Source organism: Phaseolus vulgaris, chromosome 1, assembly GCF_051622355.1.
Source record: "Phaseolus vulgaris cultivar YP4 chromosome 1, ASM5162235v1, whole genome shotgun sequence".
NCBI lineage: Eukaryota > Viridiplantae > Streptophyta > Magnoliopsida > Fabales > Fabaceae > Phaseolus > Phaseolus vulgaris.
The window spans coordinates 35,652,300-35,667,105 of record NC_143498.1 but is presented as its reverse complement, the minus strand read 5'-3'; the positions used below and the strand labels follow the sequence as shown (position 1 = coordinate 35,667,105).

The window sequence follows — 14,806 nt, the reverse complement described above, 5'->3', positions numbered from 1 at the left end:
CTAGTTTGGTTTGTAATATTTCTAATTTGAACATTGTTATTATAAACTGCTTTAACTGTTTTCATTGGTTTAGATTTAAGTTTTCTTAAAACTGTTTTACAAAATTTTAACCAGTTATTCCTACGAAATAGCCGATTGTTTATCTGTTTTTGCACCTGTGTATGTGTGTTTGTTTCTCATCTGAGTTGGCTGATGTTCCTTTTTGGAAATCACCAAGTGAGAGCTAGTCTCTAGTGCATATCTGTTTTGGATTAGATTACCCTATGTTTGTTCAATAAATGCAGGATTCAACAGATTCTAAACAAAGAACATTCCTGAAGCATCCCAAGGATTTGTCTCCATCAAATAGGGGGAGATTGTTGAAGATGGGAGCTTTGATGTATCAAATCCACATGAAGCCTGAAGTTGTGTTGCTTTCTAGGTTTGGTTTTAGATTAGGGTGTTTAGAATCTTTGTAAGATCATCCCTTGAAAGCCTACTCAAAGCTTGATTAGATTTGTTTTCAACAACTAAGTGTTTTTTCCCAAGCAAAGGAAAAACAACCAATTGATTTATCCAAATAATCAGTTGTTTGTTACTTAGCTGGATGGAAGTTGTGAAACTGTTTTTAAATTAGTTGTGTAACTGCTTGACACATTTCAACCGATTAACTCGTAGTTTTAACCGGTTAAATGTATGTATTCATAACAGAATTTTGAAAACCTGTTTTAACTAGTTTAGTGCATCAAAATTTCCTACAACAGTAGCTTTTCAAAGGTTGTAAATATAGCTTCATTTTCAAATCAAAATATACAAGAAATACAAGTATTCATTCAAATTTGAGAAAGAGTTTTGGTTTGTGAAAGAGTTTTAAAAAGCAAGAGTGCTTTCAAGCATTGCTGTGTGGTGACAAGTGTTGATCATAGGATCTCTGGTTCTGTAAATCTAGGTGCTTTCTATCCTGTTTAGTATCTTGTAATTGTTCTTCTACATACTTTTTGTTGTTGAAATCCTGTAAAGGCAGAGGGTGTTCTGTCTTGAGGTGTTTTGTGTGCAAAGGGGGTGAGTAGGCTTTGTGGGATTCAAAGTCATCTCTTTGTGGTGTATGCTTGTAATTTGTGATTGATTGCTAGTGGATCTCAGTGGTTTGACTGAGAACTGGATGTAGCTCAAGGATTGAGTGAACCAGTATAATCTCTGTGTGTAAATCTCTTTTTCTCTCAAACTCTCAAACTGTTTGATATTTTCGCTACTATAAACAACCAATTAAATCGTAACTTTAACCGGTTCAAATTTTGATAACTGCTTTGTTGGATTGTTTGATTGCCTTCTTTAAGCGCTTATCTAAGTTGTTTGTTAAGGATTCATTCTGAAGCAAGTATTTGCAAAAATCTTACCCTTCCTCTTGTTTAAGCCATCAATTCTTTCACATTTGACCAGATCAGCGGTTGGGAAGCGTTGCTGCTTGCGCTTCCCCTTATATGTTAATCTTTCAAGTTTACTCTCCCTTCACTGTTTCATTCCCTCTTCGCATATCCTTTCGAACACTTCAGCTTTCGAACGCTCTATTTTCTTTCCCCAAATACCTTGAAGCATAATAGCTTCAAGGTATTTTTTTATCATATAACTGCTTTCGCCTTACCATTTCGATGCTCTTAATCTTCATGTAATTGCACTAGGACTGTTTATATTTCTCGTACTTTGTGATAGTTGCTCTATGGTTTTCTGCTTGTTTGCTCTTATTTTTCTGAAATGCACACATTTCTTCTTTTGAGTTTTGCGTTTTTTCTTCTTCTTCTTTGTTTTAGCTTCTCTCCATAAGATGGCTCAAACGACCCCAAACCATCCCTCCCCTGATTACAAATCCTTGTATCCTTGGGCACCCACTAACCTCTTAGAGGAAACCTCTAAGTTCACTACCCACGAGAGCATAGTGTTATATAGGAAAAGTGAGAGTTGCCATAAATCTCGTATCTTTGAAAGAGAGCACGACAAATTTGTGAGGGTTGTGCCTTGTAAGGCAGATGAACCTGTCTGTTGTGATGAGTCCTCGGACTCGGAGGGACCATTTTTCTTTATCTACTCCACCATCTTCAAAAAACTCTCCCTTTGCTTACCATTCGCCATCTTCGAATGAACCCTACTTACCGAGATCAATGGTGCCCCTTCCAAACTACACCCTAATAGTTGGGCGTTCGTTAGGGTTTTCTCCATTTTATGCCACCACTTCGGCCATCTGCCAATGGTCGACGTGTTCCTTTATTTTTTCAAATCCAAGAGCCCAAGTAAAAAGTTGTGGGTGAGCTTCAATGGGGTCGTTGGAAGAGTATTGTTGACCCTCTTTTAGCAATTGTACAAGGGCTTCGAGGGCAAGTTCTTCGAGATCCGCTGCAACAAGTATGATCCAACCCTTTTGGATGGGTTTCCATTATACTGGACACGGAAACCTGGGCTCAAGAAACCCAGAAGCCTTGAAGATTTACCCGCACGGGAACGAGAGGTGTGCGACTTCCTTTCCAACCTCCAAGTAGTGTTTAGCTCTGTCGAGCTGACTAAACACGAGTACAGCCCCACAGCCCTTAAGGATTATATCGGTATCCCCTTCCCCTTGCTCCTGTTAGTGTTTTCTTGCATGTGTGCATTGCTTGTTTAAATTCTTATGTACTTTTACCCTCTTATGCAGACATGGTGCTTGATGCTGAGAAGATGAGACATCTGGCCGGTGTGGCCATGCAAAAGAAAACCGCTCCTGGCCCCTCTGCTCCACGCCCTTCTGCTCCAGACCTTAAGGATAAGAGGCTCAAAAGGGTAGCTGAGGTTGTTGAGGTTGCTCCCTCCGAGGACGATGAGACCTGCTCAGGTCTCGTCTTTAAGAAGAAACGCAAAGCAGACGCCGCCATTCCTGTGCCATCAGACTCTGATGGTCGAGCCCTCTCTTACAGGGAATGCCCTCCCAACGCCTTCTCTCCCCGCAACGTCGTGGTGCATGAAGGCATAGAAGAGAGTTCTTCGGAAGGAGACCAGTGGGAATCCTTTGCTGACCTATCTTCCTTCCTCCAAAAGGTGTTTCACTCCACTCGCACAAAAGAGAGGTTGGATAATTTGGAAGAGGACCCTCTGCTGGAGCACGTGCCAAGGCAACTAGGGGAAACCCTAGTTGGGACCAGCCTTCTTCTTTCCAAGATGCAGAGGGCAAAGGAGATGGCCAGCCAAGAAGCCCTTCAAACCACCAAACTAAAATGTCGAATGATAGGGCTTACCCTAGAGGTGGAGGAGCTTCACAAGACTGACCGAGAGACCAAGAGCCTCTTGTTTGAGAAATCTTAAGAGTCCTTGAGGTTATATGCTAGGAATGGCGATCTCCGCACTGAGGTAGACGGTCTGAAGAAGAAGCTTGGCAGTAGGGATGAAGAGATGTCCCAGGTGAAGGAGGAATTGGCCAAACTGAAGGAGGAGATAGTTCGCAAGGATGAACTCTTTCAGCAAGCTAAAGATGAACTCACCAGCGATGTCGTCGACTCCTACGCAGCCGGGTTTGAGGATGCCATGACCCAGGTTGTCTGCGTGCATCCTGGGATGGACCTTTCCCAAACAGGCCTGAACAAGACCACTGTCAATGGACAATTGGTGGATGCTGAGTAGTGGTGGTGACTCTCTCTGTTGTATTTTGTAATTTAACAAACATTTAACTTATGTTGCATGTACCTTTATTTATGAAAGCCCTTTCTTTTTAATTTGCTCTTCTCTGTGTATGAACACCCTCTTCTCTTTCGAACTTTAACATTGTGCCCGTTCTCAGCTAACTTGCATGTTTTGAAATGATCTTGCCAACTAACAACGGGTCAATGACCACCCCTACCTAAGTAGCGCGATCTTTTATGAACCTGCTTTTGCACGATCCTTACCATTCTTGACCTTAACACATAGAGGCAGAGGAGATGTTTACTCGAAACTTTACTTGTCTCAACCTTGGCGTATAGAGGCAATGGAGATGCCTTACTTGGAACCATACTATTCTTGACCTTGGTGTATAAAGGCAAGGGAGAGGTTCACATGTTGTTCTCGACCTTGGCGTATAAAGGCAAGGGAAATGTCTACTTGGAACCGTACTATTCTCGACCTTGGCGTATAAAGGCAAGGGAGAGGTTCACTTACTGTTTTCGACCTTGGCGTGTAAAGGCAAGGGAGATGTCTTACTTGGAATCGTACTATTCTCGACCATGGCGTATAAAGGCAAGGGAGAGGTTCACTTACTATTCTCGACCTTGGTGTATAAAGGCAAGGGAGATGTCTTACTTGGAACCGTACTATTCTTGACCTTGGCGTATGAAGGCAAGGGAGAGGTTCACTTACTGTTCTCGACCTTGGCGTATAAAGGCAAGGGAGAGGTTCACTTACTTTACTATATAATACATCGCAACATATTTTTCAACCAACTTTTTTATTGGGTGACCTCATTAAAAAACCTGATAAGAGAAAAAGAGTGTCCCTTTCACTGCGTACAATGATATTCACCCTTCTTTACTAGTTAGACTCCTCAGCCACGAAGTTCTGGAAACGAGGTGGTGAACTTGCCTGGATCTCGATAGGAATCATGGCGTCTGAACCATACACAAAGCTAAAAGGTGTCTCCTTAGTGGTGGACTAGGGAGTGGTGTGGTAAGCCCACACAATTTTGGGGACCTCATCCGCCCAATTCTCTTTAGGCCCTTGAGCAAAACTCGATTGGCGGATTCGACCTATCCATTCGTCTGCGGGTGCTCGACTGATGCAAAACACCTATTTGATGTCGAGGTCCGTGCATAGTTTTCCTAACTGCTGACTTGCGAACTGGGTGCCATTGTCAGACACCAAACGTTTTGGGATTCCAAAATGGAAAACTATGTTCTTCCACACGAAGTGTTGAACGGGCTAGAGTTGTGATCCTTGCAACGGGCTCGGCTTCTATACACTTGGTGAAGTACTCAATGGCGACCACGAGGTACTTCATCTGACGAACTGCTAGAGGAAATGGTCCCAGGATAACGATCCCCTAGGTGTGAAAAGGCCATGAGCTATGGATCGACCGTAATTCTTCCGGGGGTGCATGATGCCAATCGGCGTACTGTTGACACTGCTTGCATCGTTGCGCGTACTTCGTGTAATCCTCCTTCATGGTCAGCCAATAGTACCCCGCCCGAATGGCTTTAGACGAGAGAGCTTGGTAACCGATGTGACTCCCACATATACCTTCGTGGAGCTTTGCCATGATATGCGTGCACTGCTCACCACTCACACAGGATAGGATAGGGTGAGCGTAATCGTGTCTGAACAACTTTCCATCAACCAGGGTATACCTATTTACCTTTTTCTTGACGACCCTGGCTTTTGTTGGCTCCAGCGGGAGCAAACCGTCAACCAAGTAGCGTCCATAGGGTGTCATCCAGGTTTCACGCTTGTCGACTAGGCAGACATGCAATGACTCTCCCTTAATGAATCGTATGCGCTTATCTTGGGTGCCTTCAACGTTTCCTGAGTCAACGACCGGTGACCTCTTTTTTCGCCCTTTGAGACGCTTACCTGTTGGACCTCTATTGTACAATCTGTGGTGGTTTGGGGTGTCTTCAAGGTTTCCTATATGGCTGTCCTCTGCTTGCCCCCCTTGCCCGAGCTGGCAAGCTTTGCTAGCAAGTCAGCTCGGGCATTATGCTCTCTGGGAACATGTACCAGCTCAAACACCACAAAAGCCTCTTTTAGTATCCTGACAAACTCCAGGTATGCGACCATCTGAGGGTCCTTGGCCTGGTATTCACCCGTAACCTGCCTCGTTACCAACAGTGAATCACTCTTCAACAGAGGAGAGTTCTGCCACGAAGTCAACATAAACATGGCCCTTGAGAGGTCCTCTTGGTTCATATTGTACATCAAACTTGGACAACTCAATCACCAAATGCACCATTCATCCTGCCACATCAAGCTTCTGTAAGACCTTGCGAATAGGAAGGTCCGTCATCACAATCACAGTGAAACTCTTAAAGTAGTGGTGGATCCTTCGTGCTGCAAACACCACAGCTAGAGCTGCTTTTTCGATGGCCTAATAGCGCACCTTGGGTCCTTGCAAGGGTTCTCATGAGAGAGGGAACTTAACCTAGATACAACCTATAAAAAGGGTGGTAAGAACTCTAGAAAAGGCACGTCGTTCTAAGACTGAAATTGTTTTACTTATTCATTGTTTCTTAGCCCAGTACTGACTTGACTGTCACAGTCCAATCAACAGGTAGGGCCCCCTTTGTTTCTGATATGATTCCAATAACATGAAAGAGATATTGTAAGGACATGTTATGGATTCAACTTGAGTTGGAATATGATTAGGAAATTTCTAAGAATTGGATCAATGTTCTTAACATTCAAGAACTCACCAAATCACAAGTAACCAAGCCAAACTCATATAGAATCCCATGAAAAGGCAAATGAACCGATTGAAATACAAAAGAACCGAATAGAAACGTAAAAGAACACAAATGAACCGTTTAAACCTCCATGAAACTCAATTAACAACACAAGAACAGCAAACTAAGAATAACTACCGAATGAAAACACAAATACCGATTGAAATTGAAAGAAACATTTAAGACATGTTTTAGGATTTGTTTTGGAATGAAAATGGATGAAGAAGATGAAATGAAATAGGGAACTTATGTGGTTGGAGTTCTTGGAGATGAACACGCCACTTGAAGGATTTAAGGATCCAAGATGAGTGTAGATACCGCCACTTGAGGTTCCAAGAATGCACTCAAGATGAGACTAGAAGAGGAGAAGACACAAGTCTCTCAATCACTCATCAATTTGGGAGAATTTCTTTACTCAAAATATCAAATCTATTATTTCAAGGACTCAAGCCCTCCTTTTATAGGATAAGGACCGGTCATGAGTTTACAAGAAGCTTACAGCGGAAGCTATCCAAGGTTGCCTTGCAACTCTTTCACTTCTAGTGCCTAAAGTGGAGAATGAAGGGATACCTTCTAGACTTTTCCTAAAGCTAAAGTCTAAAGATGCTTTACACAAGAGGTATCTTTAGGTTTCCCTCTTTAGCATCTTCCTAAACAGTATTCTATATTATTTACAAATTTATACAAAAGAAATTATAAAGAGAGATATTAATTGAAGCCCATTCTTGAATGCTTGTAGTCTTCTTTTGGCTTTAGGCTTGGTCCTCCCTTTATTTTAATTCTTCTTTAATTTTTTAGAAGACTAGAAGGAAGAACTTTAAATGTTTGGGTGGATGACCTCTTCCTCCATTAGTAAAATCCTTTCTTATTTGATCTCTATCATGCTCCCCGAGTTGGAGAGAATTCGACCACAAATTCTGAATCCCTGCATATAACAAAGTCAGTTTACTTTTACAATTAACAATTGAATAAGAAAAAGGCAAACATGACTTAGAATTTGTAAGCAGTGGGAGTTCAGAAAAGGAGGTCCTATAAACAAACCAAGTTGGAAAAATTGTTTGGGAATGATGATATTTTTTGGAAAAAGTCCTCTTAAATGGTGAAAACCATTAGGAGGTATGAAAATATCATCCCTAACATTCTTTAACCAAGTTGGTGTTGAAATAGGAACCTTGGGTAATGAAAAAGATAAAGAAGAAGAATACCTTTGAGGTTCAACTTGAGACGTAGCACGAGTCAACATGATTGATTTAGTGAATAAAGTGGTGTGACTCGGTTGAGTACTTACTTCTTTTGCTTTCTCATTTTCTCTTTTAGTTTTCATTTTTATTTGGTCCTCATGAACCTCTTTGGGAGAGAGGGGTTTTAAGATAACCTTGCGCCCTTGGAAGGAAAAAGACATTGTATTGGATAGGCCATCATGTAAAACATGTCTATCATATTTCCAAGGCCTTCCTAAAAGAAGATGAGTTGCTTCCATGGGCACAACATCACATAAAACATCATCTTTATATTTTCCTATTGCAAAGTTAATGAGGACTTGTTTGTTAACCATGATTTCACCTTCGGTACTAAGCCATTGCAACATATAAGGTTTGGTATGAGAGATAGTGGGTAAGGATAACTTCTCCACAACTCTTGTACTAGCCACATTAGTGCAACGACCCACATCAATAATCAAAGAACATAACTTGTTGGTGATAAAACAGCGGGTGTGAAAAATATTTTCTCTTTGGGTATCATCCAAAGATTTTGGAATTGTTCCTAACATTCGTCTTATCATCAATAAGTCACCTTCACAAGGACTTTTACTCTCAATCTCATGTGATGGCTTAAAGGTGAAGAATGCCTAGATGAATCAGAATCATGCTCACTAACTACTACCCCATTATGCACAAACATATTCCTTTTAGAAGGGCAATTAGAAGCTATGTGACCATATCCTAAGCATTTAAAACATTTTTTACTAGACGATTTGATTGGTGATATATGAGTAGAAGTAGAAGGCTTAGACTCCTTAGGGTTGAAAGAAGTATCTTTAGAAGGAAGGTTTGAAAGAGGTTTTTTATTTTTCCAAGAGTTGTTGTAGTAGCCATCATTGGGAGAATTTTTGAAAACATTTTTCTTTGCAATTTGGGATTCAACCTTCATTGCAAGGTGAAGAACCCAAAGATGAATACTCTTGAAGTTCAACAACATCTTGAATATCCCTTCTTAGACCACTCACAAACCTAGCTATCAATGCTTCCTCACTCTCTTTCATGTTCACTTTAAGTAAAAGCGTTTCTAACTCCTTAAAATAAGCATCCACACTTAGCGTGCCTTGTTGAAATCGTTGGAGCTTCAACATTAGGTCTTTCCTAAAGTGTGGTGGCACGAATCTAAGGCGCATACACTCTTTCAAATCGTTCCAAGAAACCACGAGAGGTCTCTTGTTATATCCAATGTCCATTACAATACTATGCCACCAATTCATGGCATAATCTATGAGTTCTAAAGAGGCTACTTTCACCTTTTGGTCTTCATGGACCTCATAAGCTTTAAAAATTTGTTCACATTTAGCCTCTCACTCTAAATACAAATTAGGATCACTATCACCACTAAAGCTAGGTACTTTTACAAGAGGAAATTAAGGCTTTGCTTCTTGGTGATGTCTTTGTTCACGGTGGTGGCTTTCTCCATGGGAATGATGATGATGCCTCCTCCTTCTATAATCCTTTCCATGGTCGTGAGCATTGGAAGAATGCCGAGAAGAATGATGTTTGCCATGAATGGAATGTGAAGATCTTTCTTGCTTCAATTCAACTTTTGCTAATCTTTCTTCCAATCTTTTCATAGCTTCATCTTTGAGAGCAAGGGCTTGTTTTGCTTCTTTTAACTCATTAAGAACATAAGCCTTATGAGTAGAATGTGGCTTTGAAGATTCAACACTTGAATATGTATCCATTTTACAAAGAAAACAGCAAACACAATAGCAAACAATATTAAGAAAAACAAGGTTAGCAAAAAGAACAAATATAGAAATGTACTGAAAATTAAAAGTCACTCAAGTCACTCCAAGAAAGAATACTTCCCTCAACCAATCTGCTCTTGAGGTCTTGTAACACTCAAATGAAATATGTCAAAGCAAAAGGCACTCTTTCTCAAAGTCAATACACCACAAAACTTAAAGAACAATAAAAGACAACCAAGAAAAGGTGTAAACAAGAAAGGCTATATCAAAAGGAATACAAGATATATGACAAACTCAAAGACTAGTGAAGAAAAAGAAAAGCAAGAAAAATAAGGTACTCAATTAAAGGATGGCACACAAAAGAAACCTAAAGAAAAGCACTAGAATAGATGAAGAAAACAAAAACAGAACTACTGGAATTTTTTTTTTATAAATTGTGCGTGACTTTACATATTTATCTGGAACTGTATAATGCAAACTGGATTATGAAATTGAAACCACAGAAAGTTCAAGATCTTTTCTCAACAATGGCACTGGAATTACACAAAAACAATAAGCCAATTAATTGTGATAAATTTTGCAAAATCACTACCCGATTACCGTATTTTTTTTCGGCAGAAATTACACACTAATCATATTTCATTTATCAATTTTTTTGTACATGGAATTTTGATGTACTTCTTTTTTCTACTCTTTTATAACACTTTGAAGAACTCAAATCCGGAATTTAAGAAATTTCCAGTAAGAAAATAAATTGCAATAAATCAAAACAGTCAGCACGTTTTCAAGAAAACAGAGGAAACCTAACAGGAATGAAAAACAAAATTAAGAACTTCAAAATACATATAGAAGTGATGTTTAAGAACTTGTATAGGTCTATTACACAAGTATGAACTCAACACTAAAAAGAAAAAGCACCAAAGGATCAAGAAAACAAACACATAAAATTGTACTCAAAACAAAATCAAGAAATCAAAATTATCAACAAAAGGACTACATAGAATTGATAACATTTTTGGAGAAACATGACTTTGACAAAACTTATAAGGATTCAAAAAGCAAAATGACACAAACACAATGTAATAACAACAAGAAAACAGCAAGAAATACCCAAAAATAAACCTAAAACAAAAAGGTAACAACAAGAATGTAAAGTTCTTGAATTAAAAGTGCCAAAACAACTCAAACACAAACAAGAACAAACCTAAGACTCATGATACCACATGATATGATATCAAAAACATGATGGAGGTATTATATGAACATGTTATGGATTCAACTTGAGTTGGAATATGATTAGGAAATTTCTAAGAATTGGATCAATGTTCTTAACATTCAAGAACTCACCAAATCACAAGTAACCAAGCCAAACTCATATAGAATCCCATGAAAAGGCAAATGAACCGATTGAAATACAAAAGAACCGAATAGAAACGTAAAAGAACACAAATGAACTGATTAAACCTCCATGAAACTCAATTAACAACACAAGAACAGAAAACTAAGAAGAACTACCGAATGAAAACACAAAACTAGATTAACCGATTGAAATTGAAAGAAACATCTAAGACATGTTTTAGGATTTGTTTTGGAATGAAAATGGATGAAGAAGATGAAATGAAATAGGGAACTTATGTGGTTGGATTTCTTGGAGATGAACACACCACTTGAAGGATGTAAGGCTCCAAGATGAGTGTAGATGCCGCCACTTGAGGTTCCAAGAATGCACTCAAGATGAGACTAGAAGAGGAGAAGACACAAGTCTCTCAATCACTCACCAATTTGGGAGAATTTCTTTACTCAAAATATCAAATCTATTATTTTAAGCACTCAAGCCCTCCTTTTATAGGATAAGTATCGGTCATGTGTTTACAAGAAGCTTACAAAGGAAGCTATCCAAGGTTTCCTTGCAACTCTTCCACTTCTAGCGCCTAAAGTGGAGAATGAAGGGATACCTTCTAGACTTTTCCTAAAGCTAATGTCTAAAGATGCTTTACACAAGAGGTATCTTTAGGTGTCCCTCTTTAGCATCTTCCTAAACACTATTCTATATTATTTACAAATTTATACAAAAGAAACTATAAAGAGAGATATTAATTGAAGCCCATTCTTGAATGCTTGTAGTCTTCTTTTGGCTTTAGGCTTGGTCCTCTCTTTATTTTAATTCTTCTTTAATTTTTTAGAAGACTAGAAGGAAGAACTTTATCAGTAAAATCCTCTCTTATTTGATCTCTATCATTTTCAACAGTGTCACTCTCTACCACCTAGAAGAGAGCGTAGAAACCACCAGAAATAGGAGGAGCCGCCACCCACCTTTGAAGTCAACGACGACTAGGTCAACCGGCAAGAACAATAATCACGGCTCCCTCAAGGGAAGGCAGCTTCATCTTCATATACCTCGTTGAGGCCACTGCTCCTATCCTGTTTAGGGCAGGTTTTCCTAAAAGGATGTTGTAAGTTGAAGGGGCGTTGACAACTTATATTAATGGTGCGGGATGCGGTGTCGTCTGTGAAGGTCGTCCTCAGTTCCACGTGTCCTCTCACCTCCACCTGGTCCCCCGCAAAACCGTATAGGCAGCCATCGTAATATCTCAACTGGTCAGGCGATAGTTGCAGCTTATTGAAGGTCGACCAGAACATCACATCTACCGAGCTCCCTTGGTCGACAAGGACTCGATGCACTCTTCTCCCTACCAACACAACTATGATCACCACTGGGTCATTGTCATGTGGGATCACATCTCGTAGATCAACCTTCGTGTAGAAGAGGTTAAGCTCAGGGGACTGGTCAGGCTCCCTGGCTTTTACTGCCATTACATCCCTAGCATACTTCTTTCGTTGTGAGGCGGTGCATCCTCCTCTTGAAAAAACCCCAGAGATTGTGTTGACCTCTCCATGGACTGGTATCTCATGCCCCTGATCTCCTGCTGGGGCTACTGACGTCGAGGCCCCTTGTTTTTCTTGTAGGTACTCCTTCAGAAAGTCATTCCTCACCAGTTCATCTAATTGGTGTCCCAACGCTAAGTAGTTGCGCAGGTTGTAGCCAAAGCCTTGATGGAATTCGCACCATGTGTCCAAGGTGAAATCCACTAAACAAAATGTACCAAACACACTTACACAGCCACTGTTCTTGAACCCTACAAGAAACTTGGCACACTTGCTGAAAAACACTATTTCAGCACACACTCTTCAAGAAACCCTATCAAGAAGATCTTACAATCACACTATACAAGAATTCAAAATATGAAACGAATACACCTGATAGAGGATGCAGAAATCTGCCTTAGACCAATAGAACAAATTGCTCATACAGTAGCAGCACCTCTAACCAAGCCTTAGAGCCAACCAAGAACAAGCACACTTTTGATTTGTAAAATCTTTCAAGAACACATGCTAATTCTCTGTAAATCCTTAATTCTCTATTGTAAAACTTGTTTTCTCAATTGTATGATTCACTTTTAAACGTAGGAACAAGCTTTCTTTTTATAGAGAAACAACTTATAACAGATTTTCAAAAAACAGTTAAAACTGTTATAAAAAGAACAAATTGAAAATAAAAAGAACAGATTTATTTTCAAAAGCAGTTAGAGAATATGTTATGTGAAGGGACTTAGACACACATTCTGGTGCAAGGACAAAACGAAAAAACCTTTTAAGATAGACATGGCACCAGACTAAAAGGAATCCATTCATTTACAAATGAACAGCTTTATTTTTCAAAACGATAACAGAAAAAAACTTAACTATTGAAACACAGTCATTTTGAGAGAGTGAAGACTTAGTCAAAATACTTGATGCACAAAACCTGATTTTCAAAGGCTTTAGTCAATGCATTAGTTTAAAAAAGAATCTATTCATTTAGAAAAGAACACATTTATTTTTTATGCAGTAAGGGTATTTTTGCAAAACATGTGAAAAATAGTTTCAGAAAATTTGTGCTTGCTCTTATCACATGGTCAGGGGTTAAGAGGTGAGTTACCTAGCAAAAAGCCTACTCTAAACAACCTCTAAACTATACCTAAGACATTCTTAAAGCAAATGTAAATATACATGAAATTTACACAAATGGCTTCATCAAACACATGTCTTGAAGGGGCAGCAACCATCTTCAACAACTTCAACCTATCTGCCACATTGGGGATAACAATTAGCTCCTTAAGGTCTATTCTGAAGTTATGCCTGGTGGGTGCGCCTTCCCTCGTTCGTGGCCTGGTCTGAGGCTTCCTCGGCTCATACGGTGCCTGTTTAGCCGGGGTTTCTTCTCTATTGTGGCCTCATGCACTCTCATGGGTTGAGGACAACTAGTTCCCCGAGGTCTTGCCGGGCCAACACTTCCACATTTTTTTGTCACCTCCTCTTCTGCGTCGATGTGGGCTACAGCTCGGCGACGGATCTCGCTAAATGTCTTTAGGTGACACCTTATCAGAGAATCACTGAAAGGCCCCGGTAACACTCCTCGCCTAAAGGCATGCACCATCATGGCTTTGTCTTTGGTGTGTAGCTTCACCACCAGTGCCCCGAACCGGTTTAGGAAATCTTTCAAGGTCTCTTCCTGGTATTGTTTCACATCAAAAAGATCGAAAGAGACGGGAGGGGGAGCCTGGTTGACGATGAACTGCTCTCTAAACAGTGTTGAGAACTGATCAAATGAAGTTATGTGTCCATCGGGGAGACTGATGAACCAGTCCAACGCCGTGCCCGAGAATGTTCCCATAAATAGCTTACAGTGCAGAGTGTCAGTTCTTCCTGAGATCATCATTTGGGTGTGGAAGGCAATGATGTGGGCCTCCGGGTCTTCAGTACCTGTGAAGGTGATTTTCAAAATCATGAAATTGGTAGGTATTACCGTATTCATGATTGCCTAGGAAAAAGGCATGGGGCAAGCCCTAACTGGAACGGGCAGAGTTTGCTCGTTGGTCATACGCTCTCTCATGCATTTCAAATCTCTACGCAGTTCCTCATTGGTCCTGCGCAACTCTTCATTGTTTGCTCGTGATGCAGCCAGATCGACCTGGAATCGATCCTGGCTAGCTACCTGCTCGACTTGAACTTCAGCCAGAATCTTGTCCTGATCAGCTTCGGACGTCGCCACTGCTTGTTGAAGGGCGCGAATGGTCTCCATGAGTTGTTGCATGGTGACGTTGTACCCCATCCCCCTAGCGTAGATGTGCTTTGTCTTGTATTTCTCATGTTTGTTGGATGGCTCTCTATCATGATTGTGCATGCGACCTAGTTTTATCGGGCCCCACGATGGGCGCCAAATGTTCTTGCCGGTTGACCTAGTCATCGTTGACTTCAAAGGCAGGCGGTGACTCCTCCTATTTCTGCAATTTATGTGCTCCCTCTTTGGTGTTGGAGAGCGACTCCATTGAAACAGAGGGGGGCCTACCTGTTGATTGCAATTCGACGATGTAGTTAGTACTAGGTTTAAGAAACAATGAGTAAG

General features: G+C 40.3%; 1 protein-coding gene across 1 annotated transcript; it reads right to left on the bottom strand.

The window, feature by feature from the left end:
• Positions 1-11,727: 11,727 nt before the first annotated feature.
• Positions 11,728-14,512, bottom strand: LOC137815840 (uncharacterized). Its single transcript, XM_090296285.1, has 3 exons — positions 14,284-14,512; positions 13,597-14,163; positions 11,728-12,449 (listed from the first exon to the last, which is right to left on the bottom strand). Exons 1-3 carry the CDS (start codon positions 14,510-14,512, stop codon positions 11,728-11,730), a joined length of 1,518 nt encoding a protein of 505 aa, XP_090152411.1.
• Positions 14,513-14,806: the final 294 nt, after the last annotated feature.